Here is a 27,715-nt window from a genome sequence, read left to right as displayed (position 1 = left end):
ATATACATGAAAGCTGTATCATTGTACATGTACGTTGCTTGACTTTGGACAGTTTAGTCTCCGAATACGCCCAGCATATTCTACTCATTATTAAGTTTGGCACCAACTCATCGACGCGGGCTCCCGCATCAATCAAGAGCTGACCTAGTCGGTCTCTTTCTTCTGCGCGCCGCTGCAACCAAATACAAAGGGGATCTGCCATCCACATTTCGTGTGGCCGGGTTGGCTCTGAAGTTCAGCAAGAGGCTGACGGCGCTGGTATGTCCGTTCTTGATGGCTAGGCCAACGCGGTTTCACCATTGCCCGCTGTGTTGTTGATGTTTGTTCATTCAGTCATGTACTCCTGTTCAGAAGCTCTTATTATCTTTCTTATTGGGATTGGGAGAGAAAATGTATTTCTCCTGCAGTCTGTTCAATGGAAAAGAGACACGGCCTGGTATAATAACAATATAGACAACATCAGTGAAGTGTAACCGCAGTAAAGCCGCAAATGCCGGCATCGAAGGAGGTCGATATTTGGTACGATGAAGACCAGTTTGTGAGTTTCCTGCAGATGATCAGGTTCCCAGAGCCAGCGTCAGCTATAGATGATCGTTACCGCTATACCTTTCTCATCTACTACTATGATGATGATGATGAAAGTGGCGATAAAAGAACAGAGTGAAAATGGTAAAGTCGCATATGAGTTGTGTACAAGGAGGGTCAGACGATGACATGCTGTCCAAACTCTCATGGACCAAAGTAAACGGTTGAAAGGCAGAGAATGAAGGGGCAATGACACATTCGCGGGAGAAGATGGATGCTGTGTGTCGGCTTCCTAGACTACGAGGCCTGGATAAATGTATGTCACTATACTCGGAGTATAAGGATAAGCAGTCAAAAACAAAAAGTCTTCAGCACGGCTTTTTCCGGATGTATCCCTTGGTGTAGATAACCGAAGTCATTTGCCATCACAGAAATACATTACATACTACCTATTCGTAGTCCGGCCTTATGCCATGCACGAGAGCAGGGAGTTTCAGAGGTCCCGGTCAACTAATCGAACCCCGTAGCAGGAATAACCCTCGAGATGCGAGACTCGACGGTAATCACACGAGTGTCCGGATCCACTAGCATTCGTCCATTGCCCACCAGGGTCATATTATCCAGTTCCTTCAAGGATGGGTCACCGCTGAAGAAAGAGTGTGCTCCCGCTGCCACATTACTCAGTACAAAGAGACTCAATCCCAATTTGCAGAAGGAAAACTCACTGCTGAAGCCGAATGGGACACTCTCCGAATCAGGCGTCTGGTTGAAGATCTTCATCACCGCCTCGTTGAGCTCAATGATTCCGGTGTATCCAAAACTAATCTCCTTGCCGTCATCAGTTCTGGCAACATTGTCAGTTTCCATTATTGACTGGAGCACCAAACACATACGTAGCAATGGCCTTCATGTTGATACGGGCATGTTTCTGGTCTGGATCGAACTCGAGCCAGTCGGCGCCGAATACGACCTTGCCTTTGAATTGGGGCTCAAATCCCTCCACAGTTTCAATGGTGCCGGTGGGAGTTTCCTTAATCTCTGTTAGTCACCCTTGCAAGACAACATACTCCACCCAGGGTCCAGGGACTCTTACGAAATGTATCAGGGTCGAGCCACTCTGACGGGGTCCTGAGCGCAGAACGATCAGCGGTCAGTGTAGGCATTCCTTCATTCGGGGGATTCTGCAACGTACCAACTGGGTGAGCGGCACCCGCATTGACCTTCCAGACAATGGCGGGTTGAAGGCTGGGAAAGTTGACAATTGGAGGACTCATCCTGGTCAGATATCTTTGCTACGCGATCTACTGACTTGTATCATCGCTTGACCTTGTATCCGACGGCTGGAGGTTGTCCTTTATAATACGTCGCCCGGGTATGTTCCTACGAGCCGCTTCTGTGTATATCAAAGAGCAAGCCAGATGATCACTGTCGGGGAGACCGTGTCATGTTCGGCCCGAGCATGGACAACACTGTTCTTGTCGGCGTGAGGGCCGAGAACTGATGTCAATGGTACGTGATCATCTGATTTGCACAGGGAAATCCTCGCCCGCGTCCAAAAGAACCAGCTTTCTTCAAGTTGTTTTAACCTTTTGACTTTGACGCCACCGGAACAGTGTTGATTGCGGCAGCTAACGGCCCGTAACCTCGGCGAATCCACCAGAAGGTCAAGATATGCACCATTCTGGGTATCTGCAGTATGGTTAGAATCGATAAAAGCGAATGGCACTATTCCTGCCGTCCAACGTCCCAGTAGATGCTCTCTTCACGGCAGCCATCGGAATGTCGGCGCGTGATGATGTCGCTTTATGGAATCTTCTAGGAGAAGCGAAACGATTCCGTCGGCTCTAGAATAATGGCGTAGGTTTCTGCGACTAGCTTCTGAAGGATCTGAATCCTCAGGGGTCAGTTGATATGGTGTCATGCACCCCTATTATTAGGCTATAATTATATGCCGAGTCCTGTCGGCAGCAGACTAGATCCGTGCTCGCCTCGCTGCCACACAATTGCTACTCCCTCGATCTTCAACGACCAGACTCAGAGGCTTTATCAGGATCTGGATGGCGTATCCCTCTGGTCCAGCAAGAAAACCTTTGATATCCTATAGGCATGATTTGCTTTTGGACACAAAGGAGTGAGATTGCCAAGCGAAACGTGTTCTCGTGGTTATGTCATATTAGTGCTTAGTGCTTACTCCCATTAATCTAGACCACCTCCCAGATGCAAAATACTTGGAAATAAGCAAGATCAATGCATGAGGAAAAAAGCAAAAGTGCATAGCCGCAGCACCAGTGCTTTCCATCCACCCGGACATTTCCTAAAGTCCTGCCAAATCTGATGGTATAGTGTGGGCGGATTGGGACTCTTACGGCACGAAGTATAGGCGGACATAATCACATATTCCTGCCTCCAGTTTGTATCTCTCCCTTATTGGCCTGCTCCGGTGACTAACTGCCAGAGGGTCTCGCCCCCTGCCGCTTACCTCGAACAGGGAGACTTGGTCAGATGCCCTTTCTACCTTCACACGGTTCCTCTCCCCACAACGACGACGGGACACCATCCTTCCGCCAACACAGGGATAAGAATCCTTCAGCAGCGCGTCAATTGGAACTTGGGGGAAGTTGGAGCCGTTCCCACGCAATCGGCCAATCGCCATGTTATGATACTGAGGCTTCCAATGGCTTCTGTGTGCATCTATGCAGATGTAGGATCAAAATCCAAAATTGATGCATATATACTTATCGGTCTTATCTTTCCGCTGTAGCTATATCGCAAAGGTCTAGGCCAGGGGCATCTGGTGTGACGACTGCACTTGGATGGAAGACCTCTGTACCGAATATTGCGCTGTGACATGATTTTCGGCAGTGGAAAATGAATCGAAATATTCTCTACTGCTGGCTGAGGAAAGCCAGAAATGACTCCACAGTGACCCCTGTAGGCGTTGTGCATAAGACCTAAGATAAGAAGCTCGGCTCGCGTGTTGAGGCTGCAAGTTAACTGTAATGAATATGTCGAGGAAATGCTGGGGAGCAACTTCAACCAACGGCCGGGAATGTCTTTTTGCGTTGATTGGACCATTTATTGTGCATAACTGCAGATCGCTTCCACGCATAATCTACGTCATGTCAGCAGGCTAGAAATGCTCTCCGGGTCTTGTTGATTGCACAGCCCGATGATAAATGACCATGTTATTCCAGGAACAGGGAAACGCCCTGTCTGTAGATAATTCTCACTCCGTTTCCATGAGCCCCATCCCATCAGAACGGACCCTTTGTCTTGCCAGCACCATGACGGCTCCGTCCCGACACATGGCATGTCGAACTTGCCGGGAACGCAAAGTCCGCTGTGATGGTGGACAGCCATCGTGCGAGACATGTAAGCGGCATGGGGAGAAGTGTGTTTATGTGCAGTCTGCTCGGCAAACGAAGAACGATCTTCTCGCCAAAATCGATAACTTGCAAGAGCGTCTAGGTGGGTAGATGTGGTTGTCTGGAGCGAGGTTTATATGATCATTTGTTTCTCTGGTAGTTATATTGCAAAAATTACCGCCTGCTAACTGTGAAACGCAAACTAGCCCGAGCGGAGGCAAAGCTGAACTGTTCATCGTCTGTATCTTGTCCTGCCTCCCACCGGTATAGGGTACCCTTTGTTCCCACGCCTTCCTTGTCTTCGATTGAGACTTCCCCGCCGCCTTCCTCGCACATGGACAAGCCCCGGCTGGCTCTATCAACACCAGAGACACCCCTGGGGGACGGCTCAGGGGTCGATGCAACGATTCCTAGTCCCGAAGAATTGGCGGGTTTGCTGAGTCCCTTCACCAGTGTGCTAGGGCCGGGTACGGCGGAGGAGACACCACTCTCGTTGCCCTGGTCCCTGGCTTTCCCCCCACTACTGGACGAGCAAGCCGTGCCTGATCCCGGAAGGGTGTCCACCGATTCGGCACCACTGGAGGCCCGTCCGCCCAGTCCATGTCTGCCCCCACTTCGCGCTATTCGGGCCTTGAATGGACAGCAGCTACAGCAGCAGCATCAGCCGGGGCCACCGCAGCCCCTGGACGACGGATGCGCAATCCTCCGCGAACTTACTCGATATGTGTCGGCGACCTTCACCAACCAGGTCTACATTGCTGGGATGACCACCGCCGTGGCCGAGTATCTGGCTTGGGCCCGGCGGACCCCGGACATCAACTACTCTCAGATTCTGGAGATCCTCGAAGCCCGACTGCGCGAGACCGCCAATCTCGCTAATACAAAACACTGGGCGGAGTTTCAAAACCTCCAGGCCTCCTTGGGAATTCTCGATGCGTATAAATGGAAGTTGGGGTTGCTAGAGCATGAGTTGCAGGCGGCAGAAGCTGACATCTCTACGTTTTTCAGTACACATTATGATATTCGTTCGGCGCTGGACCTTCAACGGCGTTCATAAACTGGTTCCCTGGTTTTTGTACCATGCAAAGAGTTTTCTTCATCTTTGGTCTTTCTATTCAGTCATCTTTCACTTGTTATTCTCCGTTTAGCGTTCCAGGACCATATTGTTGCGACAGACTGTAGACCACAGAATGGTCCAACGTTTTACTGTCATGTCCAACACTGTCCTATCCAGTAGTCGATAATACCGTATTAATGTCACTGCATTTAACTGTCAGCCAAGTTGACCGACTCGGGCCGAATCGACCGAATTGTTTGGCCGCTCATGCACAATGTAGGCATTCCAGCTCGGCATAATTGGTCTCTCTTTGTCTCCTCCAGACCGAGTCGTCTCTATTGGCACTGTATCAACGATCGAACAGATATATCAAGACGTAGGCTGCCCAAGAAACATGCGCTTGTCGTCCACCGGCCTAAACCACTATTACACCCAGCCTACCATGATTCCAAACAAGGTGCAGAAGGTTGACGTCGCTATTATTGGCGCAGGTATGGTCCTCCCTAATGACGTGCCATATGTGAAGCCATGAAGCTAAAATACAAGGCAGGATGGTATGGTTTGGTGGCCGCTAGAACATACCTTCGCCTGCGACCTGCGGCCAACCTCATTATTATTGACAGTGACAGCACGGTGGGTGGGGTTTGGAGTCGTGACCGAGTGTATCCTAACCTTGTCGCCCAGGTTAGGCTCGGGGTGAGTGACTCCGTTGTCTGGTGCCTTGTACAACGCCACAACTGATCGCCTTTGATAGCTGTTTAATTATACCGATACTGCCATGCCCCCCAACGGTGGCAATCCGAAAGATGAGCGAGTCACCGGAGACATGATCCATAACTATCTCCAGCAATACGCGGAGGACCATGATCTGCTGCGCCGGATTCGCTTCAACACCTTCGTTACCAACGCGTCCCGGGGAGATGATGGATGGCGTCTGACATTCAAAGACTCCACTGACGTGATCATAGCGGAGAAGCTACTCGTCTGCACGGGGGTAACCTCCATCCCTTATATTCCTGAGTACCCTGGCGCCGAGACCGCCACAGTTCCCATCATTCACTCACGGGACCTGGGAATTTCGTACCCCATGCTCCAGGACCCGTCCGTAGAGCACGTCGCTGTGGTTGGCGCGGCGAAATCCGCCTATGATGCCGTCTACTTACTTCTGTCAATGGGCAAGAGGGTCACCTGGATCATCAGGCGCGATGGTGCTGGTCCGCTGGCAATCCTGCCATTCAGGATTCTGGGGCTGATAAACTCAATCGCTGTCGCTTCTACCCGCCTCATGACGTACTTGACACCGTCCATCCTAAACACCAAGGGACCGTTATACTGGGCGTTTCAGCGGAACCCAGTGGGGCGTTGGTGCGTCGGCAGATTCTGGGATACACTCACCTACCTGAGTCACGCCCATGCGGGATATTCCAAAGGCGATCACGTCGAGATGCTGAGGCCGGAAATTGACCGACAAAGGTGACCTTTCCTACGCCATAGACCATAATCGTAGGCTAACAAACTACTAATCCAGTGTCTTCTGGGCCAATTCCGGCTTGGGAGTCGTCACCCTTCCCGATTTCTGGCCAACACTGCATAGTCCCAATCTTACCGTGCTCCGGGATGCTATTGACACCATTAAGGGGGATAATCTCTCCCTGCAGTCCGGGCAGATGCTACAGACGGACTGTCTGGTTCTCTGCACTGGCTGGGGAGATCACTTTGGCATGTTCGATGAGAAGACCAAGGCAGAACTGGGACTTCCTCTATTAATCCCCCACGGGCCGTCCTCCAACGACGGTGTCAACTGGACGAAATACGACGCTGAGGCCGAGAGAGCTGTGGATCAGCAACTGCCGTTTCTTGCTGATCCACCCAGTTTAAAGTACAGTCACCGCATTGGGACCCACCGCTACTGGAGGTTGTATCGTCGCGCGATCCCCGTCGGACTTGCGCTGAAAGGGGACCGGTCCATCGCCATCCTAGGGCAGATCCACACTGTCCAGACACCTCTGGTTTCCGAGGTGCAGTCGTTTTGGAGTATCCTGTATCTTCTTGGGGAACTCGACCTACCTAGTGTGGATGAGATGGCGAGGGAGGTCTCGTTGTGGAATGCCTGGACTCGGAAGAGGTATCTTACGCAGGGGCATAAGTTTCCCTACTCTCTGTATGAGTTTCTCCCGGTAAGTACTCCTTCAAAATTTGTATAGTGCTCGGTAGGAAGTATTAATTATGCTGTAGTACGTTGACACTCTCTTTGATGACCTGGGGTTGAACAGCCGTCGCAAGACCAATCCAGTGGCTGAGCTCCTGGAGCCTTACAAGCCGGAGGATTTCAATGGGTTTATTGATGAATACCTGGCAAGACATGGTGGCATAAAATCCCGTTCTGCAAATGGACGTAAAGCTTAGTCTGTAACAGGGCAAAAGATAGGTTCTGTAGCCAGCGAACTTGACTATCATACTATGTATATATCCATATGTCTCGGCCTGTAAAGATGGAGTTTTACACACCCAGGGGCATGAGGACCTTAAAGCCTGGTACAAGCTTGTAGTTATCTGTTCATATTATTCCGCATCGCTCATTGCTTGCATTTGAGACTAGCCGTTTAAGTGACTAACTCATATTCTCTATACTAAACTATGAGTCTATGATAGTTGTGCTTCTATCCGACATGTAATTCAACATGTGCCACAACCTCATAACAGACACTGCAATCCAAGCCGTCACCATAAATGCAGTAAACGCAATTGTTTTCGAGAAATATATATTCATGCTTCCCTATATATTCATGCTTCCCACTAAATTCTTCAAGGCCACGCCTCATAGTTTACTACCGCGCCTTAATACCACGAGATTTCTTGGATGCAGCTTCATGTCAGGTATTACTACATGCTGAAGCGAATAACTTAGCTATACAACGGGCAATGGTAGTTGGAGATAAACTATTTATAACCTCAAGTTGAGATCAAGAGACGTTCTTTTGCCATGTAACCTCTCGGTAGATTCGGGCCGAAGCTGCAATGGCCACTGCATGGAGTTAACACATGCAAACCGTGTTTTAATACTCAGATCAAGTGCTTGTACCTCGCCTTTGCTCCGAGTTAAGGAATAACCAAAGGGAACCAGTAGCCGTCGAGATATGGGCTAATATGCGTATTTCATCACCACTGAATAAGACCGTGCTCGGGATTCTATTTCTTTCGGACCGAGTTCTGACCGAGTCCATATTCTACTTCCAGACATATCATCGCTTTCATTGGTGACGATTAAGATCCATACCGTCTCGGCCCGAAGTTGTCTCGTCTTTGGCAAAAACCTCATCCCTGTACTGCCTATGCCTAGATTGTCACTGGAAACGTGACTCAAAATATGCTCTGGCGACAAATAAGCCCCTGTCTGCCCTGGGAGTCTGTCCCATTACAGGGTCAGCGGGCAGAAGGCAAACACACGACTGCGAGATGATATCCAGCTTCCGTGTCATCATTGTAGGCGGCGGCGTGGCCGGGCTTACAGCTTCCCATGCTCTCCAGAAGGCAGGAATTGATCACATTGTGCTTGAAAGATCAAAAGAAGTGGCTCCCCCAGTTGGGGCCAGTATTGCCATCTACCCGCACGGAGCACGCATTTTATCCCAGATTGGGTGCCTCGAGGCCGCGAAGGCAGCCTGTCGCCCCTGCGAGCGGTTCATTACCAGGGGACCAGATGGAAAGGTGTGGATCAATAGTGACTTCTTTGGGAATGTTCAAGCCAAGTATGTTATTCCTTCTGTTTAAATTCAGGGAGTATACCTCGACATAGTGATGCTGAAACGCTTGACAGCCATGGACAGGACATTCTCCTCCTCGAACGGAGGGAGTTCCTGCAAATTCTGTACGATTGCCTCCCCGACAAATCTTTCATTCAACTCGGATGCAGAGTCCGTGATGTGGCTCAGGATAGCAACGGGGTCGAGGTGATGCTCGATGACGGGACCGTCGAACGAGGCGACATGGTGCTGGGCTGCGACGGTGTGCACAGCCTGGTTAAACAGAGAATGTGGGACATGGCCAACCAGAAGATCCCCCGGGTCATCACGGCGCAGGAGAAGACCTCGATGGTCACCAGGTGGAAATGTCTAGTGGGAATGGGGCCAGCAGCACCGGAACTGGGCGAAAGAGATATGACGGTGGTGCATGAGGGCAGGTATTCTTTTCTGTTCCTCACGCAGCCGGACAAGCTGTTCTTCTTCGTGTTCTTCCGGCTGGAACACGAGTTCCACTGGCCAGAGCGGAGACGATATACCGATGCAGATGCCGAGGCATTGGCGGCCAGTGTTGCTAGCCATCCCATCTGCGAGACGCTCGTGTTTGGGGAGATTTGGCAGAAACGGATCCGGGGCTCTCTCATCTCCCTCGAAGAGGGGATATTACAGCACTGGTCGCATGGACGAATCGTGTTGGCTGGTGATTCTGTCCACAAGGTCACACCAAACATCGCGCTTGGGGGAAACTCAACAATGGAATCCGTGGTGGTGTTGTGCAACCATCTTGAACGGACGTTGGCAGCTCACCATGGTGGCCGAGTTAGCCGGGCAACGCTGGGGAGGGTCTTTGACCAGTATCAGCGAGACCGGGAGAAGCGGATGCACGAGATAATGGAGCTGTCTTCGCTGATTACCAGAGTTCAGGCATGGGATGGGATCACGGCGAAGTTCCTGGCCTGTTGGGTGCTACCCTTCCAAGCCGATCACAAGCTGACAGATCAATTGGGCGAACTGATCAGAAAGGCACCGAAGTTGGATTATGTCGAAGTTGATCGGGAATTTGGACGGGGTCGGCTGGCGTGGGAGGACGAGAAGGACAGTCGTTCCCTTGACAAAGGAAAGAAGATGGCTTTTGTCAGCAGGTTGACAGTGTATCTGGCAGGATGTTTGACGGCATTGGTCTTGGCTTATAGTCTGTCTATTTAGTTATATATTTTACCAAAAAGCACAAGGCAAGGTACCCAATTCTGATATAGCTTGAGCATACTGTAGTAGTAAAGTCCAAGCCACAAAGCCTTAGCCTTACGGTTATTATATAGCTCCGCTAGAACAAATACCCACAGAAGAGGTCAGACTAGAAGCAGGGCCTACGTCTCGACTCAATCAATTTCTTATTCAAGGTCGATCTCGTCTAGATCACTAGTAGGGAAACTCCTGCCCAACCAGCTTCTCACTCAGTCTCCACAGTCTTTCGGCTTCAAAACTGCTGGTGGCCCATGGTTTGACCGTATCGACCAGAGGGTCGGCCACATGGCAGTCGAGCAGGTAAGCCCCGTTGTTGGCTACCCAACCGTCAGTCCCTGTAACACGATGCAACCCTTACAGGAGACATACCTTGGAGACTTGGATCAAACGCTGCGTAGATATGGGTGGCGGCACCTCTCTCCAGTGGTTTGGCATCAAAATCCTTCCATCCTTCCCGATTCCCCAGGGATTTGTCTGCGTTGCCTAGCGAGAGTCAGTACAAGGCTAATCTGTGTGAGAAATCAGTAGGTTCCCGTCTTACGTAGTTCCCCAAATTCAATGTTCCAGTCCAAATGATTGCCCAGATTGGTCCAGATGACCCCTGGGTGGAGGCTGAATGCCTGGAGATTATATTTCATTCCAAGTTTCTGTGCCAGAGAAATGGCAAACAGCATATTGGCGGTCTTGCTCTGACCATAGGCGTACCACCGGTTGTACGTCTTCCCATCCTGTGTCGTCTTTGTTAGTGTTCCAGACTTTCGTAGGTGTATCTGGCAGCCATCGAACGACCTACATCAAAATTATAGTCATCGAACCGGAACGGGTTCAACCGATGGCCATCGCTACTGACAACAACGATTCTTGGTTCCTTTGCGGCCACAATCTTCTTCATGATCAGATTGGTGAACAAAAACGGCCCCAGATGGTTCGTTGCCAGATGGGACTCGAATCCGTCAGGGGAGAGCTGGTAATCCACTGCCATGATTCCCGCGTTGTTGACAAGGACATCAATAACAGGAATATCATCCCAGGAGTTGACCTGTGCGGCTGCATCCCGCACGCTTTTCAAGGAGCCCAAGTCAACTTGCAGTGTGCGGACCTTCACATCAGGCTGGGCCTTAGTGATCTCTGCTGCCATCTGGGCAAGTTTATCGGCATTGCGAGCAGCCAGGATAAGCCACTCAGGCTTGGCCTTGGCAATGGATTGGACGAAGAAGCCACCAAGCGAGCCTGAGGAAACGCCCGTGGTCAGAATGACCTTACCTTTAATAAGCGGGGCATAATCAGTCACGAGTTCGTCCGTAGTAGTATGAGTACTGTAGGGGGCCGGCATGATGATGATAATAATGAGTATGACAGTAGATACGATGCAAAAAGGATAATTGCAAGGGCTGAGGGTCTGGTTGAGCTATTCAAGGGGAGCAGTATATATGGTTGCAGATTCTTTGTCCCGGATGAAAATGCGTACAGATATCAGGACCAATACCCAGAGATTCCAGACCGCTGTTACGTCTCAATGCCTCTCAGGATGAGTAAGAGGGTGATGTATGTGGCGCCTCCGTTGTGCTTAGCTACTGCATGACTAGGGCGCTATTTTAGTCTCGGTGAGGATTCCCCGACGATCCATGCTTCCAGGATGTAGAAACCTTGGGAGAAGGAAGCTTCTAGTACTTGTTGACAGAAATGCATGGTCACTTCATTCGTCTTGCACGAGTCATGTCGCGGGAGCCTTCTGAGGTATTTCCGCAATAGGTTAGCCAGCATCCTTTAGCACCTGCCGATAGAGAATCATCGAGAATATTAAAGGGAATTGCCTATTAGCAGCCTATCATCTTATTGTACATGCTCTGGCTACATTCTATTATTGCAAAATGACCTGCCCATCCGGTCTAGAATACCGTGCTTTCCACCTGCAGCCCATCAGGTCACACATCCACCTCGGCCCGGATGGCCCGAACCTATTGTCGTAGCCTCTCCACTGCTCCTTCAGGAACCCCCACTTACTCTTCTTTCTGGCTTACTTCTGCTGATGGCATCAACACTTCATCTCGGATCCAGTTGAGGCCCAGGCACACGCTCCCTGGTCCTGCGATCATTGCCCCACCAACAATCCCCAACAGGACCTTTGGCCATGGCCATTGTCGATACCAGTCTCGGGCAATCAGGACAGTCCGTAGCTGTAACCAAGCAACTAGGATACCCAAAGTATATCCAAAGACTTGATCCCAGAGGAAGAAACTGTGCACTCCGTCCCCAACTGTCTGCGTCGCGGTAACAGAGACCGGGGGGATCAGCAGCGAAACCGGGTGGAACTCATGGATAGTCTCTGGTGTCCAGAGGTTCGGGAACAGAATCGTGGTGAAGCTGATACTCATAAGACTCACATGCACGGCAAAACTGATCAAGAGAGATGTCGCGTTCAGAATGCGGATTGCCCTCCTAGTAGCATCTTCCTTATTGACCGTGCCAGCAGGTAGGAGAGCGTGAAGGACCTGCATGGTCAGATAGACAAGGACCGGGAAGATGTTCCACGCCACCAGTGCCAATTGCTGAAAGTCATTGGACACAAGTCCAGGGGAGGGGAGCGCCATAGCTACCGCGGGAAGAAGAAAACCCAGAACCAGGCTAGGAAGAATCAGTATAATTTGGCGGGCCGGGGCCCTAGATTTGTTGCGCAGATCCTCCAATGAAATGTCATTTGTAATCAAAGGACTGTTAGCAAGGTACCAGAGAGCCCAAAACGGGCCCGTACAGGCGATAGCCGACAGTTGGAACAGCAGTATCCACAGCATCGTCCTGAGTTGGCATCCAAGTGTCAGCAGGATCAAGCATCAGAAAGACAGAAACGCGCCGAAAAGAAGAGAAGAACCCACCGAGCAGGAGTCGTCTTCCCGGATTGGCCCAGTCTCAGGCTATCCACATATACCCCTGTCAGCACGCTAAAATACTGCGCCAAGAAGTAAATGCCGACGGCTGAAGTGGCCGGATGGGATCCATCCACGGCTTCCCAGAAAAAGACAATGAGTACATCCAGGAGATAATCAATTGGCCAGTAGATCCCCGTAATGCGCGTCCGGAGCGGAGACTCGGTTCCAGGCAGGAGATAGGGTTTCGATCCATGCAGAGCCGTAAGCAGATGGGACAATGACCCATCCAGGACAGTCCGGCCCCAAGTGTGGTACGTCCCCAAGACACTGAGCATGTATAGAGCCGGCTTCAGGCCGCCGAGGGTTGTTGGTGCCATGGCGATGGGGCTAGCAGGTCTCGTATGCTAGAAAATACAGGTGAGATGCTATTGCAATTGCTGCCATCATCTCAGCCCCCTCGTCTGTCCCGTATTTATGCCAACAGTCCGGCAATTCCGTCTCGGTGTACACAGCAACTCGGGCCGAACTCACCGAAATATGAAGCTCTCCACGACTCAACTGCAGCAATATATATATCCCATGATTCCATCTGTCAAGGGTAGACGCAGGTACCTGTCGCTAATTCATGCATGAGCCTGAATCGGGCGGATTTGCATATGCAACCAGACATAATGACCACTCTTCTCTACACTCTGTACTTCCTCCCCACGACCCTGGCCACCATTGGCGTGGGTCTTTCTCCCAGCGGCGTTACGCAGCTGTTCGGCAATTTATTCGGCCAGCCCGGAGTGAATGCCACCTATGACTACATTGTGGTTGGAGGGGGCACAGCGGGCAATGCAATTGCCGCACGACTAGCCCTGGACCCGGCCAATTACTCGGTGGCAGTGGTCGAGGCCGGTTCGTTCTATGAGATCCTCAACTCGAATCGTACTCAGGTTCCCGGTTATGACTTTTACTCGGCGCTGGCCAACTTTGTGGGGGGCTCTCTCGAAAGCCTCACCAATTTTGGGTTGAAGACTGCACCTCAAGGGGTACGTCAACTGTCAGAAGGGGGCTGTTGCCTGGCATACTGATGGCATGCAGGGTTACAATGGTCGCGAGATCATGTATGTTGCCGGCCAGACTTTTGGCGGAAGGTCAGTAGAGAATGGTCCCTAGACCTTGTATCACCAGAAGATGAATTGACTAGGAAACAGCTCAGCCTCGAACTACATGGGATATGCGCGAGCCACCGTGGGCACGTTCGATGAATGGTCCAAGGTCGTCGGCGATGATTTCTGGTCTTGGGACAACGTGTACCCTGCGTACAAGAAAAGTTGCAACTTCACCCGGCCCAACTATGACAAGATCGACCCGTCCTTCAACATATCCTACGATGCGTCGGCCTTTGAGAGCGGTGGAGGACCCCTGCAAGTATCGTACGGCAACTATCTCGGCCCATACGGCCCGTACCTGGAAGAATCACTCGACAAGCTCGGATTCGAGCGGATCCCAGGACTGAACAGTGGGCGGCTGATTGGTTATGCTACTATCACGGCCGCCATTGACCCCAAGGAAGCGACTCGCAGCAGCTCGGAAACCTCGTTTCTGCAGCTTGCGGCACAGAACTCGAATATCAAACTGTACCCACAAACGATGGGTTCTCGGATTCTGTTTGATGGGAACAAGCGCGCCACGGGCGTCGAAGTGCAGACAAACTCGTTGATGGCCAATTTCAAGTATCATCTCAATGCCAACAAGGAGGTCATTGTCTCCGCCGGTACCGTAAGTCATCTCTTCGGTAACATTGTTCTGTTTCTCCTAATGCTTACCTGTGCGTAGTGGCACTCTCCACAGATTCTACTGCTGTCTGGCATCGGCCCATCAGAGACTCTCCAGAAGTACAACATCCCCGTAGTGGTGGACTTGCCCGGAGTGGGTCAGGGAGCGAGGGTAGGGATTTGTCCTTGGTGACGATAGACCAGCGCTAATCATATGGGCATGCTCTAGGATCAACCCTGGATGGCCCTGTCGTACAAGGTCAATGTGACCACTGGTACTCAAGTGGCTGCAGGTAATACCGAGTTCTCTGCGGCCCGAGTGGAAGAATATCTGTACAACCAAACGGGTCTGCTCTCCAGCATTGGAGGAGGCCAAGCTCTGGCATTTGAGAAATTCCCCGAGTCCTATCGTCAAGAATTCAGCCAGTCCACCCGGGATTTCCTCAACACCTTTCCCCGAGATTGGCCCGAGGTCAACTATCTCTCCTTGGAATATGGCTCATACCCGTCCGACCTGGGCCCCGATGACAACTACCTCACCATTGGCTCGGCCCTGCTCACCACCTCTGCTCGGGGCAATCTGACCATCCAGAGCTCGGATATTGCTGATCCTCCGATCATCAGCCCCAACTGGCTTCTTGACGAGGGTGATCAGGAACAGGCCATTGCCGCTCTTCAGCGGATTCGAGAGATTGCTTTCAACAGTACGATTGTCGAGGAAGAATATCTGCCCGGGCCCAATGTGACGACTCGCTCGGAGATTCTCGAGTGGCTCAAAAACAATATGAGTCTGATCTACCACGCTACTTCGTCATGTGAGTGGTCTATACACCCATCCAAGTGGTGCAGATCCCCTAATTCACTTTTGTACAGGCAAGATGGGGGCTTCCAACGATACCACCGCAGTCGTCGACTCGCGGGCCCGTGTGCGTGGGGTGACCGGCCTGCGTGTCGTCGACGCCAGTGCTTTCCCGTTTGTGCCTCCAGGATTTCCCATGGCCACTGTCTGTATGTATTTCCAATTCACTAGGCCAAACTCTGAAGACGTGGTGACTAACGAGACCGATGCCAGACATGTTCGCGGAGAAGATTGCCGAGTCCATCCTCGATGGTCAATGATATGATAGAACATTCATAAGGTCAAGGGGCATTGTATCTGGGCCAGTGTAATAGAGAAGGGTATTTGTAGACTGTACTGGTTTGGTTTATATAGTGACTTAGTGAGTGCTATTTGGAGTTTGAATACCAGGTGTTGCCGGTCTGCAGCCACACAAGGCGTGCGGAGCAAGCAGCAGATATTCGGCTAAAGTCTTTAAATATTGATTATTTGTAGATGCTAGGTGGCCTAGTGCCCTAGTCAGGTATGGGTGGTAAATATCTAGGACTGCTTAAGGGAGAGGGCCCAAGGAAAGTTAGAAGGGTATCAATATTTACCTGGGGGGTGTAGGCCCTCTAGACACGCCCCTTTTACTGTATATTCAACTCTAGAATACTATGAATTATAGTAATTAAGAGAGTAATAATATTAATAGATAATCTGGGGGGCAGAACCCCTAGGCCCGCATATAATGGTCTACGTAGCATTGCAAATTATGAGAGCATGTGATAACAGTAACTATTAGCCGATCAGAATCTGGGAGTGGGCCAATCAGAGGATCAGAAAGCCTTGATTCTTTGACTAATCAGATTCAGCGCCAAAACAGGAAGGTAAAAGGGATGAAATAAGACAAGCTTCGCAGAACCAGGTGGCGCATAGTTTGTATCCTTCATTTAGTTCAAAAGCACATAAAGTATAGCAGAGATGTCGCATCTAGGTACTTTGATAACAGAATACCTTTAGGGTTGGAAATATACTACAGGTCGATTGGTAGCGCTTGCAGTGTGTATATGTAATGGATACTGACGGGAGCATTGCTAGCAGGGCACTGAGACGACCGGCTCCTACTCCAGCGTGAAATCAGAATCTCGCGGTAGTGGAACATAATCAGAGTGAATATACAGGACAGAGAAGGGTGGAGAAAACAGTTGAAATCACCCTTATAACTACATTGAAATCAACACATCCAACCCCCGTCCACTGGAAGCACCACACCATTGACGAAACTACTCTGGTCACTGAGCAGAAACACAACAACTGCAGCTACCTCTTCAGCGTCGCCTTTGCGGGCCAATGCTCCCGGATCTCCTGCTCCAAACAGCTCTGTCGTTCCGGCCGCTGCTTCAATCTGACTGATCATCGGCGTGGCAATGATTCCACTGAAGGGGTTTTCACGATCAGTGTTCTGTTGGAAGGCGTATTTATTCGCTCTAGAATATAAAGACATCGACTTACGGAGCAATGGCATTGACGCGGATGGCCCTCTTCCCCTCCTCCTTGGCCGCCGTCCGTGTCCATCCCACCACCGCATGTTTACTCGCCACATAAGGGCCATTGTGTTCGACTCCCATAATTCCCGCTATACTCGCCGCGTTGACAATACTGCCTCCATGGCGCCCTCTGGCGCCGGACTTCATATGCCCCAACTCCGCTCGCAGACAGTTGAACGTTCCCCGACAGTTGACGTCGAGCACAAAGTCCGCTTCCGAATCTGTCATGTTCCGTATCGCCCCGACCCCCTGCCCAATACTCTTGCCAAAGACGCCGGCGAGATTTGCAGCTCCGGATAGAGGTTGGTTGAAGTGGATGACGGTCCTCTGAATCCAGTCGTTGCAGGCCTGCGGGGATCGGACATCTAGGACGGTCGTAAGAACGGGGTCCACAGTGCTCAGCACCTCACTGGGATAGAGTTGGCGAAGTTCATCTGCAGCTTCTCGGAGCCGGGACTCATTAATGTCAGCCAGCGAGAGGAAGGCCCCCTGTTGTGCGAGAAGTCTGGCAGTTGCCAGGCCGATGCCTGAGGCAGCACCGGTGATGGCGATGACTTTTGCGGTAAGACTCGACATCATACACGCAGCAAAAGTTAATTGTGAGCCGTCCCAAGCTATTGGCGAGAAGATTATGGTATATGGACGTTCATGTATAAATAGAATCTATGCTAATCTATGTTTGTCACTACCTTTCGGGGCTCGGCCCGAATCGGCACCAGAGGGTGAAGTGTTGATGGGATTCGCCACTTAGCATTCTTCTTGGAACTACCTGCTACTAAGGAATATGTTCGTACCCCCGAACGGAGAAAACTATGACCAATGAGCATGCATCTTTCTCAAATGTTCCAGCCGCGCCTCTCTTATGGCGAGCGCCAGTGAGACTGTGCCCCCCGGCCCGATCAGCACGCTCCCCAGCGCCAATATGAGGCCCACCTTGATCGTCCAAAGCCCACAATCCTTGCCGAATGCCTGGTGGAGAATGACAAGAACCCAGGAGATACTTGACAGACTGATGATGATCAGGTCCCACTGCAGAAACAGCCAGGGCCCTCGGATCAGGATTTCGCCCGAGACGCCAGATGGTCCATACCAACCGGAGGGGACGTACATGTGCCACAGGCTGAGCTGGCGATCGGATAACGCCGTGGCCATGGTGTAAAGATGTCCAGAGACTGACGACGCCGCCGCGAGCAGGTATGCACCCCGTATCCACCAAGACGTACGGTCCTGTGGGGAAGGACCCCTCGCTTCGGTCCGCCGAAAACGGCTGAGCCCGAACACCAGCGCCAATTGAACCCATGAGACCCAGAGCGGGTCTGGTTGCCACGCCGCAAGGATGCGCTGGTGGTCAGTGGCCGACCGAGCCGCGACGCCTGTCCAGGTCGGCAGCATTCCAATGACAGCGGGGAAGAAGGCCCCGAGCAGAAACCCAACGGGGATGACTCTGGCGCCTCGCGGGTCGACAGCGCTCGTGGCGGCCTGTGGTGCTGTCAGGAGCCACGACAGATGCAGTGCATAATACAGTGGCAAGGAAATGGCGGCACCAAATCCCTGCCAGAGCAGACCGAAGACAACAGGCCTGGCATGGGGTCGTTAGTGCGGTTCCCCACAGTCGCCTAGAAATGGCTGATAGAGACACTCACTGAGCGATCCATCTGGGTTTCTCGGACTGACGGAAGCTTTCCACATACAGCCAGATAAACGCGGATTGCAACGTGGAGTAGGCATCAAGCAAGAAGAGCTGATATCCGGGGACCGAGCCGTTGGTGCCGTAGAAGAAAAAAGCCACGAGAAGGGCAATGGGTATGTCTATTAGCTGAATTCCCGTGTACCTCGTCTGTAGTGGAGTTCCGTCGGCCAACTTGGCATGATACACAGCGAGAATGAGGGCCTTGACAGTACCATTCCAGGCACTAAGACCCCAGAGGAGAAGAGTGGCCGCGAGAGCAAGACCGTGGAAGTAGAATCGAAGAAGTGGAAGATCCATCGCTTGACCGTTTGGTGCTTTGGATGTTGCACACGTTCTCTGCCGGGAAGATGCGACTGTCGATGACGGCTCTCCGTCTCTCTTCTATTGACGGTACCTAGCCCACGACTGCCAGTGCAATTGGTGGGCTCAACGGGCCGTGATGACCGTTGCATCAAGCGAGAAGTCTCACTTGCGGTCAAAACCCTCGGCCAATGTGGCCCGAAGGCTGCTTTGCAAGGGATAAGCAGGTTAGGGAGATGTTCCTTGCAGCCGATCTCGAACTGTCTCGGGGCTTTCTCTTTGTTGCAGCCACCGACGCGTACTGAAGTCCGAAAGGATCCTAATGGATTGCCTTATATCAGCCCTTCTACGTCGTATCTCGACACCATCGCCGCCAACAACGCCTTTGTGAAGGAGCATCGTTCCACTATCACTTCAACTCAGTCACTCTCACTGTTCTTGACTGCCAAATCTCCTTCCACAATGCCTCACCGCACGTATAGCCCACCAGGAGATGATCCCATGCTGGAGCCAATCGCCATCTGTGGCATGGGTGAGTCCCGTTAAGACTTGATCCTCCGTTGTCTGCGCAGTCTGACCAGTATCAGCATGCCGTTTACCAGGAGGGGTCGACTCTCCCTCCTCGTTTTGGGAGATGCTCGTCAAAAAGCAATCCGGCCAGACCTCGCGAGTTCCCGAATCCCGTTTCAATATCGATGCCTATTACCATTCCAACTTGGAGCGTCCCGGGTCCTTCAATGTGCCCGGCGGATACTTCCTGGATGGCCGTCCGGAGGACTTTGATCCCACAGCGTTCAACATGACCCCCATCGAGGCCCAATGGCTGGATCCGCAGCAACGGAAGATCCTCGAGGTCGCCTACGAATGTCTGGAAAATGCCGGACTCCCACTGGAGTCGGTGGCAGGCTCCAACACTGCTGTTTTTGTCGGATCATTCACGTCGGATTACCGTGCGTCTATCCATATCTTCCTCCTTTCATGTACTCGTCCCTTGTCTTCAACATATTGATACCTTGATAGAACAAATGTCAATCCGCGACCCGGACTTCCGCCACAACTACGCAGCCACGGGAGTCGACCCTGGCATCATCAGCAACAGGGTCGGCAACATCTTCAACCTCAAAGGCCCTAGCTTCACCATCAACACCGCCTGCTCGTCGTCCATCTATGCCATCCATAACGCCTGCAACGCCCTTCGCGCGCGCGACTGCGATGCTGCCCTGGTCGGTGGAGTCAATCTAATCATCACCGTAGACCAGCACATGAACACGGCCAAACTTGGAATACTCTCCCCCACTTCGACCTGCCACACTTTTGATGCGTCAGCGGATGGTTATGGCCGCGCTGAAGGGGCCGGTGCGTTGTACCTGAAGCGTCTCCGGGATGCAATTCGGGATGGGGATCCCGTACGAGGAGTGATTCGAGCAAGTGCAGTCAACACGTACGCATCTGTCCTCCGATTGGCCTCGGGATCTGAGATCTAACTATGTCATTCCACAGAAATGGAAAAGTCGAAGGCATGGGCATCACCCATCCCAGCGGCAAAGGGCAAGAGACTGTCGTCCGAATGGCATACGAGAAGGCCGGACTAGACCCGAATGCCACTGCCTATGCCGAACTGCATGGAACGGGAACCCCTGTAGGTGATCCCATTGAAGTCCGGGCCATTGCCAGTGCGATGAACGACACCCGGTCAACAGAGAAGCCGCTCCTCTTGGGTGCTGTATGGTTTTCCTCTTATCGACATTTACGACGGTCTGAACTGACACCAGGGTACAGGTGAAACCGAATATTGGCCACAGCGAGGCCGCTAGTGGCATCTTTGCCGTCATGAAAGCTGCCCTGATGACGGAAGCTGGTGTGATCCCTGGTGTTGCCCACTTCCAGCGGTTGAATCCAGCCAGTACGTTTCCCTTCATCGACTTTCTTTCCTCTTCCTCTGGCTCACATGAAATGCCGCAGTCCACGAGAAGGAGTGGAACGTCAAGGTCAATGTCGATACCACCCCATGGCCCCAGGAATTCGACGTCCGTCGAGCCAGTGTCTCCTCCTTTGGCTATGGAGGCACCAACGGTCATGTCATTATTGAATCGGTCGAGTCTCTCTATCCCTGGTATCAGCACGCCCGTGCCAAGCGCGATGCTCCTTATACGCGCTCTTATGATCGACCATTCCTGCTGTGCTTCTCGGCTCACGACAAGGCAACACTCGCGCGAAATGTTACGGCTATCAGCAAAGTGGCTGGGGATTACTACATGATGGACCTGGCATACACCCTCAATATGAACCGGACGCGATGGGGACACAGGGCATTTGCCATCGCTCGTGATGCTCAAGGGACTGCGGTGTTTGATCAGTCTGCAGTACAGTCGGGTGTGGCTCTCCCTGTGGGTCCCGAAGTCGGCTTCCTCTTCACCGGTCAAGGGGTAAGTAGCTGTTCCACTATGATGAGCAAGGTCGGTGCAACTGCTAACACCTCCTGATAGGCACAATGGGCAGGAATGGGACAGGTAGCAGCGAAGACATTCCCATCCTTCCTTCGAACGATCCAGAAACTTGACCACATCCTGGCCCGCCTGGACCCGGCCCCTTCCTTCCGTCTAGTCGATCTCCTCCAAGGCGCTATCGAGTCCGTCTCGCGCACCATCAACGAGGCCGAAGTTGCCCAGCCCCTCTGCACAGCTGTCCAGATTGCGCTTGTGGACCTTCTCTCCGAATGGGGTGTGGCCCCCTCCGTCAGTGTGGGACACTCGTCCGGGGAGATCGCCGCGGCATATGCTGCGGGTCTTCTGTCCGCTCCTGAAGCCATGCTCGCTGCCTATTGCCGCGGTCGTGCCGTCCACGAGCATTCTGGCCAAGGGTCGATGCTGGCCGTCGGACTGGGAGTGGACGCCGTAGGTGAGTATCTGGCTCCTTATGCATCGGAACAGCTGTGCGTCGCTTGCGAGAACTCCCCCAGCAGTGTCACCCTGAGTGGAATTCCCCAGTACGTCCACGAGATCAAGGAAAAGTTCGACAACGCCAAGGTGTTTGCGCGCGAGCTCAAGACAGGACGAGCCTACCACTCACCTCATATGGCGGCCGTCGGTGCTGCGTATGATAACCTGTTGGCACGCGCTCTTGCCACCCTCAACAAGCAGGATCTACGCTGGCGCCGTCCCCGATCAGCTATGATCTCTTCGGTGACGGGCCAGCCGGTGGACATGGCAATGGACTCGCTTCCTCCCTCATACTGGAGCGATAACCTGCGCTCACGCGTCCTATTCGACACCGCGGTCCGCATCCTGGGAACCGACCCTGCCTTCCAGCAGGTCAAATGCCTCGTTGAAGTTGGCCCGCACTCGGCTCTGGCTGGTCCCTTTAAGCAGATCTGTCTCTCCAATAAATTCGAACAACTACGATATATTCCCTCGCTGGTGCGCAGCAAGGATGACGCTGATCAACTGCTGTCGGTGGCAGGCGCCCTGTTCGTCGCCAACTATCCGGTGGATTTGGAGGCTGTGAATGCAGTCGAGGAGAGCAAGACAGACCTCAGGTTTCGGAAGCCCAAGTCACACCGTCTCCTCGTGGATCTGCCGCCGTACCAGTGGAACTACGAGAAACGCTACTGGGCAGAACCCCGAGCGAGTGCAGAACAACGCAGTCTCATCCAGCCTCGTCATGATCTGTTGGGCCGGCAGATCACCGGGCTGTCGACGCAGTCGCGGCTGTGGCGTAATGTCCTGCGTCATCGGGATCTGCCGTGGCTCAAGGACCATGCGGTAAGCTCCCCATTCTTGTAGCGATTATGATGACTTCGTGACTGACGTGATTGTGCCAGCTGGGTGGTGCCTCCATCTTCCCGGCAGCCGGCCATATGTCGCTGGCAATTGAAGCTCTGCGCCAGGTGGCCGAGACAGAACAATGGCAGGTCGGACAGGTTTTCCTGCGTGACATCGATATCAGCACCGCGCTCGTGGTCCCGGAGACTGAAGCGGGGGTTGAGATTGTCCTGCGCTTAGATGCAGTCTCGCACCAGCAGCCGACTGCAGGCAACAGCACTCCCTGGTATGCCTTTTCCGTCGAGTCACTCTCTGAGGGGAAGTGGGTTTCTCACTGCCGTGGCAAGATATCCGCCAGCCCCGAAGATTGTGACAAGGATCCGTATGAACACCCTGTGGATCCATCCCAACTCACGCAGCGCGTCCCGGGCAAGCGCTGGTATGAAGCCTTCCGCCGCGTAGGATTCTACTACGGCCCAACTTTCCAACAGTTGGGGCAGGTTCGCACCGATCGCCGATACCAGCAGGCCGAGGCCGAGGTGCGGGTGCGGGACCACTCTGACGTCGTTCAGGATGAGTCGCGGTACGTGATCCATCCCGCCACTATCGACGCTTGCCTTCAGCTCATCATTATCTCCATCCATCGCGGCAAACACAAGGAGATGCCCTGGGGTGTGGTACCCATCCGTCTGGAGGAAGTGACGCTGCGCTTCCCGAGCGACGAGGAAGAAGGATCCGTGGGCACGGCAGTAGCCTGGACCGAAAGCTGTGAGGGCCGCCACTTTAACACGCACACGCAACTGAGAGGGCCAAGCGGCCGCGTGTTGGTCGATGTGAAGAGCCTGCGTTGTGTGGCTTACGAGGCGGCAGTCCCGGCGGATGCGGCGAGCAACGCGATCGAGCCAGCTCCATTCGCGACCGTTTCCTGGAAGCCTGACGTTCTTCGGCTGCGGGAAACGTCATATCCCACACTGTGGCCAAAGGGAACACCCGAGGCGCAAGTCCTCGTGTCAATGGTCCAAATGATCCATCATCGGCATCCACTCGGGGCAGTTCTGCTCTGCGGCCAGCATACTCCTGACGTGATGGATGCGGTATCAGCTATCCTCCCCAAATCCTGTAGCGTTCGTGCCGTCCAGATGAGTGAGCTCGAGGACTCTCAGAGCTCGAATGCCGCATTTCCCGGTCCCCCAGACTTGGTGGTGGTCGATGGAAGTGTGTCGGGGGCCCGTGAAGTAATCCTGGGGCTGATGAAGGAAGGCCAATGGCTGATTCAGTTGGGACCTGACAAGAATTTCTCCGTTGGGAATGGCGTCAAGGATGAGAATGCTCTGTATCCGGTGCTCGAGGTTCCAGTTGGGGATCCACAAGAGGGAGCACGTCTTGTCCAGCTCCTCGCCCGAGGAAGCGTCAGGTTGGTCGACGCTATTCAGAATGAGCAACTGGATGTTATTATCGTTCATGAATCCAGTCAGAGCGAGGATGGGTATCTCATCGCCCATTTGTCAGACAAGGGACATACTGTCAAGAGCACGACCGTGGACCGGTTCACTCTTCCAGGGAACCAAGAGAATGAAGTCGTTATTATCGATGACCGCCACGGTACCCTGCTCAGCCGTCTGAGTGACCAATCCTTTGAAGCTCTCAAGTCCCTGATCCGGGGCAATCTACCCATGGTCTGGTTGACCCGAGGCGTCCGACAAGGTGCTTGCGTCTTCGGGGGCATGGTCCAGGGCTTCTTGCGTGTCATCCGGTCCGAGCAGGCCTCAGCAAGGATTGTGCAGTTGGATGTCGACCAGGAGGAACAGCCAGCAGTTGTGGTAGAGGCCCTTATGAGTGCGTTGCGGGACGCCCCGACTAAGGATTCGGGCAAGGATACCGAGTTCTGGCTGCACAAAGGGATGATGAATATTGCTCGCGTGGTTCCCAACCACCAACTGAACACAGAATGGGCACCCCCTGCTTCCCTCGCCTCTCACGTTTCTGAGGTCAAGCAACTGCCGGACGGCGTTCGCCTCAAATCCTCCATTGTAGACGGGCAGCTCACCTTGGCGTACGACGAGCCGGAATCATCATCCGCCCTCGGGACGGACGAGATAGAGATCCAGGTCCTTGCATCTGAGCTCCAGACCACTCCCAATAGCCCAGTAGTGGTTTCCGGTCGTGTGCTCCGTCGTGGCTCCTCGGTTCGTGCCGATGTTGCGGCTGACGACCATGTTATTGGCTGGGCGACCGAATCATTGACCACTGTCGTTCGGACTGCTTGTTACATCCGCTGGGATACCTCCACCAACAGCGACATGACGACGATCCTGGCGGGTATAGCAGCGCTTTCCAAGGTGGTTAACATGTGCGTCATCACAACGAGTGTCAGCAGCAGTGACCAGATTCTCGCACTGCCTGGTCCAGCACCCACATTACATGCACTGGTTCGGTTAGGCAAGGCAATGCAGTGGGACGTTAGCCTCCTCGCCCGGTCTCCAGAAGAGCAACAGGAATACATCAGCAAATTCAACATTGATAACGGCAGTGTCCTCCTTGTCGACAATATCCGTACACACCTGCGTGAAAAGGACCGCAGATGGGTCATCCTCGCTCACGACTTTTCTCCCCTGAGTCAAGAAGTGTGGAGGCAGCTTCCCGCTCGCAGCGTCTTTGTCTTGAACGAAGCATTGCTGGATTCTGCACCAGACCCGTTACCCTTCTCTCGTGGTGCGTCGTTTATGCCAACCAGCGTCAAGACACTGCATACCGCGGCGGCATCTGGGGCTCTCCAACGGGCGCTAGATCTCGTCCAGAAATACCCAGAGTTGACAAACGACATCGCATCTGTGCACGATATCAGCGAATTCGGTCAGTCCAACAACCTTCTCCACGCAGTCCCTGCATCTAAAGTCGGTGTCGTCACATACGGCTACAATGACAGCCTTGTACGGGTAGGTTTGCGTTGATAGATTTATCCGTCCATACCGAATCCGACTGTTGACGATCGAATCTCGTATAGGTCGCTCCCCAGCCTTTACGCTTGACTTTTTCCCCTGATGCCAGCTACCTCCTCGTCGGGTGCCTCGGTGGTCTGGGCCGCAGTCTAACCCGCTTCATGATGGAACGTGGTGCGAGACACTTTGCCTTTGTTTCGCGTACTGGTACCGATAAACCAGAGGCGGCCCATGTAGTCAATCTTCTCACTTCTGCTGGTGCCTCTGTCAGGGTATTCCGTGCGGACGCCGCGTCCGAGTCCGACATGGTCCGCGTCGTTCAGGAGGTCAAGGCCCAGCGTCCCATCCGGGGCGTCGTCCATGCCGCGATGGTCCTGCGGGACGGAGTATTTGAGCAGATGAATTGCCGCAGATTCCAGACGGCTGTGGATCCCAAGGTCCTGGGCGCCGTGAGCCTCACCAAGGCGCTGCAGGGCGTCGATCTCGACTTCTTTGTCATGACCAGCTCCATCTCGGCGACGCTGGGCAATCCCGGTCAGAGCAACTACAGCGCGGCCAACAGTTTCCTGGATACCTTGGCTTGGCAGCATCGGCTGAACCACCGGCCGGGTGTGTCCCTGGTGCTTCCCATGGTGTTGGACGTGGGGGTTGTGGCCGAAAATGCAGCCATCGAGACCTCCTTGCTCCGCAAGGGTATGTACGGGATTGACGAGCAGGAGATGCTTCGCGGCTTCGAAGTCGCCATGTCCCGCGCAGTGTCTCCGGTGACGTCTTTGGAAGAGGTTGGAGACACGCAGATCATCCTGGGTCTTGAACCAGCGGAATTGGCCAAGGCAGTGCACTCGGACCAGACGGTTGACGCCTACTGGTACCAGGACGCCCGCTTCGTCCACCTTCGAGCTGAGGTGGAGCGCATCGGCCAGACTGCATCCTCGACCTCTTCCCGGTCAGGAGGGCTCCAGAGTCCCCTTGCGAGTGTAGGGTCTGCAGAGCGCGACGATATTCTGACCATGATTGCTCAATACATCGCCCGACGTGTCAGCAGTATCTTGCTGATTTCGGCTGAGGACTTTGACCTAAATGGACCCTCCATCGCTAGCTATGGCCTTGACAGTATGATTGGTGCAGAGATGAGGAACTGGCTATTTAAGGAATTTGGACTTGAGTTCTCTTTCCAAAACTTGCTGTCGCCCTCGCTGACGTTCAAAGGATTGGCTGAGGTGGTGGCCATGCATCTGGGCGTCATTTCCGGCAACTGATTAGCCTGCGGATAGTCGTATGGACATATATCACTTTACTCAGGGAGTATATGATGTAGATAGTCTGGGTTGAACATGGTTGAGTGGACAGGAAGCCAGCCTAGGTTACCTAGTATTTGACCTTGATTGGATTAAGATCAGTACAAATAATGATTAAAAGTATCATTATTTATCTGATACAAAAATTACATGAGGAAAATAAGGAATGAGTAGATTTCTGTTGAAAATGATAATACTGTAATTTACATAGCACTAGTAATTTCTATGGCTAATTGAAAATCAATGAAGGTCTGATTCTTCTAAACAAATGACTATCTAGCTCCTATTTATGCCTTTAATTTAATGCTGTAATTAGAGTGAATATTTACTAATTATTAAGTAAAGAATAAGTGAAGAAATGGCTTAGAGAAACAGCTTAGTGAAATTACATCACTTCTAAATTAGGTAAGTAGTTATATAATTTAATATACCCCCCTAGCTGAGCTAATTAGGTGAAGCTATATATTCTATAGCTGTTAAAGCTATATCTATCTCCCTAAAATAGGTAATTATATTAAATTAATAGTATTAGATAGGTTGAAGCTTAATCTTTGCCTTCTGATTAGCTGATAAGCCTAACTACTCTATAAAAGTTATTATACTTAATCTTTAGTAATATCTTTATTAGGCTGTCTGCTAGCATATAATTAGTTTTAATCTAATTAATTAATATATAGCCTGATTAGACCTCTTACTAAAGCTAGTATTAATATATATTAATATAGTGTAGCTTTATATAAATTATAGGCTTTTTACTATGTAGAAGCCTTATTATCTAATAATTATTATATAGAATAG

At 52.3% G+C, this 27,715-nt stretch overlaps 10 protein-coding genes across 10 annotated transcripts, besides 2 other annotated features; 5 read left to right on the top strand and 5 right to left on the bottom strand.

Annotated features, from left to right (window-relative positions):
- Nucleotides 1–1,035: 1,035 nt before the first annotated feature.
- Nucleotides 1,036–1,799, bottom strand: NFIA_093880 (DUF3237 domain-containing protein; the record flags this gene model as incomplete). Its single annotated transcript, XM_001261664.1, has 4 exons — nucleotides 1,036–1,193; nucleotides 1,251–1,369; nucleotides 1,419–1,555; nucleotides 1,593–1,799. 4 exons carry the CDS (start codon nucleotides 1,797–1,799, stop codon nucleotides 1,036–1,038), a joined length of 621 nt encoding a protein of 206 aa, XP_001261665.1.
- Nucleotides 1,800–3,809: 2,010 nt separating this feature from the next.
- Nucleotides 3,810–4,947, top strand: NFIA_093870 (Zn(II)2Cys6 transcription factor domain-containing protein; the record flags this gene model as incomplete). The annotated part of the gene is made up of 2 exons (XM_001261663.1): nucleotides 3,810–3,993; nucleotides 4,097–4,947. 2 exons carry the CDS (start codon nucleotides 3,810–3,812, stop codon nucleotides 4,945–4,947), a joined length of 1,035 nt encoding a protein of 344 aa, XP_001261664.1.
- Nucleotides 4,948–5,341: 394 nt separating this feature from the next.
- NFIA_093860 (uncharacterized protein) lies at nucleotides 5,342–7,353 on the top strand (the record flags this gene model as incomplete). The annotated part of the gene is made up of 5 exons (XM_001261662.1): nucleotides 5,342–5,438; nucleotides 5,498–5,643; nucleotides 5,702–6,420; nucleotides 6,476–7,124; nucleotides 7,183–7,353. 5 exons carry the CDS (start codon nucleotides 5,342–5,344, stop codon nucleotides 7,351–7,353), a joined length of 1,782 nt encoding a protein of 593 aa, XP_001261663.1.
- A 354-nt stretch (nucleotides 7,354–7,707) lies between these two features.
- Nucleotides 7,708–7,742: a microsatellite.
- Nucleotides 7,743–8,403: 661 nt separating this feature from the next.
- Nucleotides 8,404–9,893, top strand: NFIA_093850 (FAD-dependent oxidoreductase; the record flags this gene model as incomplete). The annotated part of the gene is made up of 2 exons (XM_001261661.1): nucleotides 8,404–8,696; nucleotides 8,765–9,893. The coding sequence occupies 2 exons, from the start codon at nucleotides 8,404–8,406 to the stop codon at nucleotides 9,891–9,893; spliced, it is 1,422 nt and encodes a 473-aa protein (XP_001261662.1).
- A 213-nt stretch (nucleotides 9,894–10,106) lies between these two features.
- On the bottom strand, nucleotides 10,107–11,265 carry NFIA_093840 (putative short-chain dehydrogenase; the record flags this gene model as incomplete). Its single annotated transcript, XM_001261660.1, has 4 exons — nucleotides 10,107–10,249; nucleotides 10,302–10,415; nucleotides 10,474–10,660; nucleotides 10,726–11,265. The coding sequence occupies 4 exons, from the start codon at nucleotides 11,263–11,265 to the stop codon at nucleotides 10,107–10,109; spliced, it is 984 nt and encodes a 327-aa protein (XP_001261661.1).
- Nucleotides 11,266–11,932: 667 nt separating this feature from the next.
- NFIA_093830 (uncharacterized protein) lies at nucleotides 11,933–13,176 on the bottom strand (the record flags this gene model as incomplete). The annotated part of the gene is made up of 2 exons (XM_001261659.1): nucleotides 11,933–12,557; nucleotides 12,806–13,176. The coding sequence occupies 2 exons, from the start codon at nucleotides 13,174–13,176 to the stop codon at nucleotides 11,933–11,935; spliced, it is 996 nt and encodes a 331-aa protein (XP_001261660.1).
- Nucleotides 13,177–13,470: 294 nt separating this feature from the next.
- NFIA_093820 (GMC family oxidoreductase) lies at nucleotides 13,471–15,681 on the top strand (the record flags this gene model as incomplete). The annotated part of the gene is made up of 7 exons (XM_001261658.1): nucleotides 13,471–13,833; nucleotides 13,886–13,938; nucleotides 13,999–14,566; nucleotides 14,624–14,734; nucleotides 14,792–15,377; nucleotides 15,436–15,570; nucleotides 15,635–15,681. The coding sequence occupies 7 exons, from the start codon at nucleotides 13,471–13,473 to the stop codon at nucleotides 15,679–15,681; spliced, it is 1,863 nt and encodes a 620-aa protein (XP_001261659.1).
- A 935-nt stretch (nucleotides 15,682–16,616) lies between these two features.
- NFIA_093810 (SDR family NAD(P)-dependent oxidoreductase) lies at nucleotides 16,617–17,505 on the bottom strand (the record flags this gene model as incomplete). The annotated part of the gene is made up of 2 exons (XM_001261657.1): nucleotides 16,617–16,818; nucleotides 16,895–17,505. 2 exons carry the CDS (start codon nucleotides 17,503–17,505, stop codon nucleotides 16,617–16,619), a joined length of 813 nt encoding a protein of 270 aa, XP_001261658.1.
- A 234-nt stretch (nucleotides 17,506–17,739) lies between these two features.
- NFIA_093800 (uncharacterized protein) lies at nucleotides 17,740–18,916 on the bottom strand (the record flags this gene model as incomplete). Its single annotated transcript, XM_001261656.1, has 2 exons — nucleotides 17,740–18,508; nucleotides 18,573–18,916. The coding sequence occupies 2 exons, from the start codon at nucleotides 18,914–18,916 to the stop codon at nucleotides 17,740–17,742; spliced, it is 1,113 nt and encodes a 370-aa protein (XP_001261657.1).
- A 194-nt stretch (nucleotides 18,917–19,110) lies between these two features.
- Nucleotides 19,111–26,878, top strand: NFIA_093790 (uncharacterized protein; the record flags this gene model as incomplete). The annotated part of the gene is made up of 10 exons (XM_001261655.1): nucleotides 19,111–19,146; nucleotides 19,235–19,451; nucleotides 19,507–19,869; nucleotides 19,940–20,360; nucleotides 20,420–20,642; nucleotides 20,699–20,822; nucleotides 20,882–21,345; nucleotides 21,406–22,680; nucleotides 22,740–25,616; nucleotides 25,685–26,878. 10 exons carry the CDS (start codon nucleotides 19,111–19,113, stop codon nucleotides 26,876–26,878), a joined length of 7,194 nt encoding a protein of 2,397 aa, XP_001261656.1.
- Nucleotides 26,879–27,506: 628 nt separating this feature from the next.
- Nucleotides 27,507–27,715: part of a mobile genetic element that runs on past the window's edge.

Source organism: Aspergillus fischeri, genomic scaffold (genome assembly GCF_000149645.3).
Source record: "Aspergillus fischeri NRRL 181 1099437636262 genomic scaffold, whole genome shotgun sequence".
In the NCBI taxonomy this organism is placed as follows: domain Eukaryota; kingdom Fungi; phylum Ascomycota; class Eurotiomycetes; order Eurotiales; family Aspergillaceae; genus Aspergillus; species Aspergillus fischeri.
The sequence above is the reverse complement of the archived record's forward strand: the minus strand, read 5'-3'. Positions and strand labels throughout refer to the sequence as shown.